The 7790-nt window shown below is 38.5% G+C and overlaps 1 protein-coding gene across 1 annotated transcript; it reads left to right on the top strand.

Annotated features, from left to right (window-relative positions):
• Window positions 1-15: 15 nt before the first annotated feature.
• LOC122008754 (transcription factor RF2b-like) lies at window positions 16-7378 on the top strand. The gene is made up of 4 exons (XM_042564596.1): window positions 16-703; window positions 4141-4273; window positions 5387-5471; window positions 6603-7378. Exons 1-4 carry the CDS (start codon window positions 114-116, stop codon window positions 6962-6964), a joined length of 1170 nt encoding a protein of 389 aa, XP_042420530.1. The 5' UTR covers window positions 16-113; the 3' UTR covers window positions 6965-7378.
• Window positions 7379-7790: the final 412 nt, after the last annotated feature.

Here is a 7790-nt window from a genome sequence, read left to right on the forward strand (position 1 = left end):
CCTCCTAATGAGACATGAGACGCAACAACAAATCCTCTGCGCTTCCCCGTCTTCTTCCCTTATTTTGAGGCCACGCGCGGAGGCGGAGCCGGTGGCGGTGGTGGTGGGACGAGATGCAACCAAGACTCACCAATTCGTCGTCCCCCTTTCCCAACCTCAACCCCGCCCGCATTCTCCCTCCCAATGCGCCTCCCGTCGAATCGGCGGGGGCGGCGGCAGCCAATGGTTCCCCATCCCTGTTCCCCGCTCCCTCCCCCCAGTCGCGAGCCTCCCACCACCGTCGCGCCAGATCCGAGCTCGCATTACGCTTCTCCGACGACCTCGGAGGCTGTGATCCGGTACCGGCAGGGAGCGCAGATGAGATAGGCTCCGAGGATGATCTCTTCTGCACCTTCATGGACATCGAGAAGATGGGGTGCAAACTGGAACCCAGCGGATCCGGGTCGGAGGGCGGCGACTGTGCGGATCCGACTGCTGAGAGCTCTGGCTGCGGCGATGAGAGGAAGGCCGGCGATCCGGTCGGAGTCGCTGCTGCTTCCAAGCCTAAGCATCGACATAGTTTCTCGGTGGATGGATCGTCGGCAACGCCGTCAACCTCGACCAAGAGGGAAGGTGTGTTTTCGGAAGGGATTGAAGCGAAAAAGGCAATGTCGGCGGAGCAGCTTGCTGAACTGGCCGTTGTCGATCCTAAGAGGGCAAAAAGGTCCCCATGCTTTTCTGTTTTTGTTATAGAAAATAAGTTTTGACTGCCATCTTATGCTGGTTCTTGTACGTTTTTTTATTGCCTTATTTTCTGCATAGTTATTTAATCTCTGCCGTTCAATAAGCAGCTTTGTTAGAATATTATTTCTCTGAGATGAATTAGAGTAGAAAGGAACCATCTGATAATGCTTCTCTCAAGAAATAAAAACATTGACAGGTTTAAATGGATGATCCTTGAGTTACCTTACATTAAGTAGGGGCTTCCGAGTATTGGTGAAGCTAATGAAGAGTGCTCAAGGCTTCAACTCTAGGTGCTCACTGTACTTGCTAATTATCAGTCAAAATGAACCATGCATTTGAAAAATTCCAAATTTCTAGGTAACAGCGTTTCAAATGAAAGTTGAGATCCTGCCATAATTTTAAGTTTTCAGGTGGGTACTTCACATTTTTATTATGATTACACTTACATCTTGACCTTTTTTTATTACAAATTGGCTAGGTTTTAGGTTTGATACTTCTAGTGTCTTATTGTTCTAGCAGACTAAACCTAACACTTAGGACTCTTCATCTATCTCATTCAAACTCACGTTGGAGACCTACACTCCAAATTGATACAAGACACCTCGATTGATCATGCAGAAATATTTTCAGTAACACGCGGGCCAAATACTTATATATACACCTATGCTGCTCATGTGCGAGTAGCATCAGACTTCAATATTTGATATTCTTAGAAGTTACCTTCTTGGAATTGCCATGGTTAGGGTTGTAAATGAACTGAACGTTCGTCAACAAACTTGATGTTTGTCTTGGTAAGACGTAAGAGCTTGTTTATGTTCGTTCAATACACACAAGATCAATTAAATAAACAAGCTTGAACAGCTCGTTAAACTAAACGAACAAGCTTGAACACATATGTGTTCAGCTTGTTAATATTCATGAATAACGTTCGTGAACGTAAACAATGTTCATTGAACAATGTTAATGAACAACATTAGTGAACAATATTTACAAACCATGCTCATTAATAAAATCCTTATCAACATACTAAATAAACAAAAAATCTATTAAAATGAGCATATTGTTGGATCGTGAAGAACGCTAGAGGGGGGGGGGGGGGGGGGGGGAATAGCGATCGTCGAAAATCGAGTACGCAGCGGAAAGATAACAATGAAAACAATGCTAACAAACCAAGTTTTACTTGGTTCGGAGCCTTCGTCGACTCCTACTCCAAGGCCCGCACGTGAGAGTGTTTTCGGTGGGCAATTCACTAATAATTCGCAAGTCTTTTACAAGAGAAATACAATGAATGTATAATTTAAGTACAAAAATAAACAAGTATACCAACAGCTTCTTAGAGATCTAGAAGGCTGCTTTCAGTTGTTGGAGTCGCCTCACTCTGTCGTCGGAGTTGCGTCACTCTGTCGTCGGAGTTGTGTTGCTCGGTCGTCGGAGCAGCATCACTTGGTCGTCGGAGTCGCGTCGTGGAGTCGTAGGAACTTTTTTGGAATAATGCGCAAGAAGGCAATCGCAGAAGAAAGTTGTGTCTTATACTCCTGGTAGAAGACTGCTTATATAGGTAGTTCCGGGCTCCTGGATCCCTTTCGGGCACCTGGACCGTGACGTCAACCCATCTAATCAGCGTGCTCCAAATTAACGTTGAGATAGATTTTGGCATTCCGGGCGCCTGGACCTGACTTTTCCAGCAACTCATTTTCCTACAAGAAAAAGTTAGTCCGAGACAATAAAAATTATATTACCTTGCAAAACAAAGTTTTCACAATATAGCAAATAGAGTAGTAACTAAATTCTGTCTCCTCGAAACCAGAATCTAGTCAAGATCTCAGCTTAGATTTCCGAAATGGATCTAAGTTGGATCGACGCCTACTGTTCCCTCAAACGGGGAACGCGCCCTCACAAAGTCACTCCCCTCCAGTGACTTACCTTAACTTACCGCTTTGCCAGACATCCGATCAGCCCGTCGACATCTCTGGACTTCGTGCCAGCTATCCGGTTGGCCCGTTGACCTAGCTGGACTTCGTGCCAGATATTCGGTCAACCCGTCGACTTATCTGGACTTCGTTCCAGCTATCCATCCGGTCAGCCCGTTGACCTAGCTGGATTTCTTGTCAGATATCCGGTCAGCCCGTCGACTTATCTGGACTTCTCCTACACACTTAGTTACATTGTTAGATCATAACAAACCTAATTTAACTTACTTTGTCATTCATTAAAACCTGAGTTCGACCGTTAGTGCAACCGGCACCAACACATACAAGTTTGAATTATCAAGCTCAATAACTAATCAAACAAGCAAAAGTTTCAAATAATCAAAGAAACTTGAATTGAGAGCTCGATAACATTTAAACGAACTAAGCTCAAGCCAAGCTCGAACCAAACTCAAGCTCATAAGAAATAAACCATGCCAAACTTGGTTCATTTTAGGCTTGGCTCGAACCAAACTTGAACAATCATTTCAATAGCTTTGTTCATTTTAGGCTCGGCTCAGCTACCTTATCAAATATGCTTGAACACCTCAAAGCTTGGATTGGCTTGTTTACAGCCCTCCCATGCAATCACTATGAGAAGACAATGGAATAATGCTGGAAATGGTTAGATAGATCTCTTCCCCTTAGAAAATAGTAATAACTTTGAGCATCAATTTTGTGATTTTTGAATTCACACAGAGATGATAGAATTCTTAACAACTTGAGTTACAGTGTATTACTATTATTGATTTTAATGAGTTTATAAATATTGAACATTATGTAATAATCCCACTCTATGTCTTTGCATCCTGCATATTGTCTTCTTGAACCTCTTTGCATTCTATACCTTTAGATTTGGTTGAGGCAATATGTAATCTTTGAGAATTTTCATTTATGCTTGTTGAACTAATGCAATGGTGGTATATACCCCTCTTGTCTATGATCATTGAGTAATACTTATGTTAGCTGCTTTGATTCTTGGTGGCACAACTTTTTGAAATTTAGATGCTTTCTGTATCTACTTTCAAAATGTTTGTATGGTCAATCTTAAGTTGTGTAAGAATATTTAGAATTATTCTAATGAGACCATCATCAAATACATGTGCAGTCATATGACTTGGAATATATTTGCAATATGACATTTTTTATTTGAAACTGAAAGGTTTATTATGCTTAGCAAACTAGTAGAATTATGAACTATATGAATCATGGACAAACAATTAAATCAATTTTTTTTTACCTCCATTGCCACATACAGTTAAAATGAATACATAAAAAAATCTGAGTACCTTAAATTCTCTATGGAAAATCTATCTACAAGTTTGTACTGGAAATAGCATCAATTCACACTCTTGCATAGGAAATGTTTTCCAATCTAAAATTTGCATTATAATGTCTTTGAATGGCTCTATTAAGTTTTTATGATATATTTGATATGCATTTTATGCAGGATCCTTGCCAATCGACAGTCTGCAGCTCGCTCCAAAGAAAGAAAAGCTCGCTACATATCAGAACTTGAAAGAAAAGTCCAAACCCTCCAAACTGAGGCAACCACTCTCTCTGCACAGCTCACGCTATTTCAGGTCTGTCGTCATCATCATTATCAAATCATATTTTTCCTAACTATCTGTGGTTGGTTATATGAATCTTATCCTCTATAGAAGCTCTATGCAAATCTATATAACAAGTAACAGTATGTCATTGGAAAATTTGGTTAAGATTTATGTTCATAGGGCTTAGATAAGTTTTGACTATAGCAGTCTAGGCTATTTTAGGTATGTGCTTACTGCTTATCAAATTTGCAGTGTTCATATTAATGCAGCTACTTGTTTGAATTGTTTGATGCTTTTATTTTCTATAGCTTCCAACAATAGTAGGTGACTGGAGTTTCAAATGATTCAAACAATTGTGAACTAACAGTTCTTTTCCACACAGATTGTTTGCTCTAGTGTAGTTTTCTATGTGGTTCCAACATCCCAAGTAAACTTTTTAGCTCATCTTCATATGTCTCTAATTCTTTAACTTATGAATTTCAGTGCATAGAGTTTTATGGAGGATAGGATGCATACTTCGACCCTAGATAGATGGGATTGATAATGGCCTGTTGATGTTGAGTTTGAGATGTGTTTAGGTTACAAAATTGTTTAGTTTTGAGTTTAAAATTTGCGAGCATTATCTCACACAAGTATTTCAACAGAGTTTCCAAATGAAGATTTCCAAGAATCACTTTTGTTGAGAATGCTAATGGTATTTGGATTCTAGAAAGATGTGTTGAATCTATAACCAAGAGGATACAAGTCTGAGGAAACACAACTTTTAATTGCCCATGGACTCTCATCGTCATCATCATCAATCTTCATGGAGCTGTATTCTATTCTATGATGTTTCATTTTACTGTGTGAAATCCAAACTTCTAGTTAACTACTTTCTTCTTTATTTTTTTGGATAGCCCTAGATAGTCAACTACCACAAAATGACTGAGGCCTCAGTAAATGTGTTATCTGTCTCAAATTCCAAGTTGTCTTAAGTCCTCAGATGATTGTTTCATTACACTGTATGCATATCAACGTGCCTTTGCGATTAGCTTATTTATATAAACTCCCAAATTTCTTGCGAATTTTGTAAAATTGAACCTTGAAATATACAGTTGATTCTAGTTATGAATCTCACTGTTCGCTGGTTGATTCTCTTTCCAGAGAGACACAACTGGACTGTCCGCAGAGAATCAAGACCTCAAGTTACAATTACAAGCTATGGAGCAACAAGCACATTTACGTGATGGTAAGCATTTTGCTTTATCAGTTTTTTGCTCATCTTATTTTCTCTTTATCTTCGACATGGTAAAAGTATAGTGGAATATTCATTCTCTTCAGCATGATTAATCAGTTTCCAACAGTTATCTGCAATCAGAAACCACTCTCATAATTTAGTGCAAATGCTATTTTAGCTATAGGAAAAGTTACAATCAGCTTGAAGATCCTTTCAACTAAGGTTTAGAATGTATTCAATCTAGCATGTCGTTGATGTCACAGTAGAGGGAGTGGCTGATTATGTTTTTACTATGTCTCCTCCAAAGGGTTATCTTGGTGTCAATCACAAACCATAATAAACAACACTCCGAAAAATCAAATTTATTTATTCAGTTTCATCTTTGGAATATTATTTCTAAATATTTGTAAAATGTATGCTAAAACATGCCATCTATCTGTAAGTTATGTTTTTATAGGGCTGGTCCTAAGTTTGCATCCATCAGACCAAAAACCCAATATAGCCACACAGCCCAATTTCCAGATCAATCTCTTGTATCCTTCACCAGTGCAGCAAAACAAACTAATTAAATGGTAGTAACTTCAGTGATGATGCTCTCAAGTCTTACCAAATTTTCCTAGAGGCCATGTTCACTGACATCACGCTTACAGTCTCATAGATTAGATGAACTATGGTCTCTTTTGATGTTTGTCTGATCTGTTTCTCATTGATTTTTCTGGTCCTACTCACAATTGTCATTAGTATTATTACCTTTTGCATGGTCCAATTAGCTGACCCTAGACGAAGCATGAGAATTTCCTAAACCGATTCTAATCCCTCTTAAATGGAGTTTTCCAGAGTCTAGATTTATTAGATTGTGTTATTGAACTAAGATGAAAAGATTTAAATTCCCAAAACGCAACAAGTCCATTTAAAACCAACCATACATATAGGATACATTGTGAACTTCTATCATTCTCATAATCTTCGATTCTTGGAATATATAATTTTTTAAATATTTTTCCCCCATGTTATTTCATTAGGAGAGTTTATTTTAGATTTATTGAACAACATGATTACAGTCACTGTGGATTCAATTAAGAAAAAACCATATCTTTTAGTTCACATTTCATCTTTAAAACATGTTTGATGTTGTCCTTGCAGCATTAAACGAGGCACTGAATCACGAACTACACAGATTGAAGGCTGCAACCGGGGAAATATCAAAACCCGATGAAACATATGACATCGGACTGCAGAATCTAGCATACAGCCAGTCATTCTTTGCATTTCCACAGCAACAGCCAATCCATCACCATCAAGCTCTCCAATTTCAGCCCCAGTTCCAGCAGCCGCAGACTGGCGTCTCAAATCACCAAATTCTGAGTCACCCAGCTAGTCTCCCTGATGCAATGCGGCTAGATCCCCTCGGAAGGCTTCAGGGTTTGGATATCAACAAAGTATCCTCCAATGTGAAGTCAGAGAGTTCCGCAATATCTGTCAGCGAAAGCAGCAGTACCTTCTAACCATCCGACAGGCAAATCATCTACTCATCTGTTCAGCTCGACTCATTCCTGTGCTTCCTTCTCATATGGTTCTACAGTTTGCATTCTATTAATCTTAAATTATTTGTTGAAGATGTCAGGATTGCATTATTCCTCCGTTTTCATCGCCTACAAGCTTTCTGCTCGAGTTCAGTTTTCACGATGTGTAGGATTCATTTGTATTCTTCCTTGTATCGTTGGGAATCGAAGGTCAAATTTTACCCAAGAACAAATTATATATATTTCTTTTGGCGATTATGAAATCCTTGTTTGAGTTGGGCATGTTTAGAATTTGTATTCTTCCTTGTGTCATTGTGTGTACAACATTTTGTTTAGAATTTGACTTGCGAAGCTGTATCAACTCAAGTTCTGTACGATTAATTTGTTTGTGAACATTCTGATAAATATTAATTGTTATTGAATTGGTCCAAAGTAATTCATGTATCATTCATTGTTCATCATGATCGGCGTGCATTACTTTTCTCGTGCCGTCAACTAATTTGTCGTTACGGTCATCGGAAGAAAAAACTAAAAGCAAAGTTGTATTAACGAATAAATAAGCTTGAGATAATCAAACGCATACATATCTCTCTTTTTAAAAAATAATTTAATAATATAAGCATTCTTATACTAGCAAAAATAAGAGTCTAAAATTTTATAAATCATCTGAATCTAAGGAGTGTCTCTTTGAAAAGAAAAAAAATTTAAGAGGACACTTCATCAGTGATTTTATTTGACAAATACGTCTAAAAGCTATTCGGTAATTGTTACCATGTCTAAAAGTTAATTGGTAGAGTTTGATTAAGTG

This window comes from Zingiber officinale, chromosome 8A, assembly GCF_018446385.1.
Source record: "Zingiber officinale cultivar Zhangliang chromosome 8A, Zo_v1.1, whole genome shotgun sequence".
NCBI lineage: Eukaryota > Viridiplantae > Streptophyta > Magnoliopsida > Zingiberales > Zingiberaceae > Zingiber > Zingiber officinale.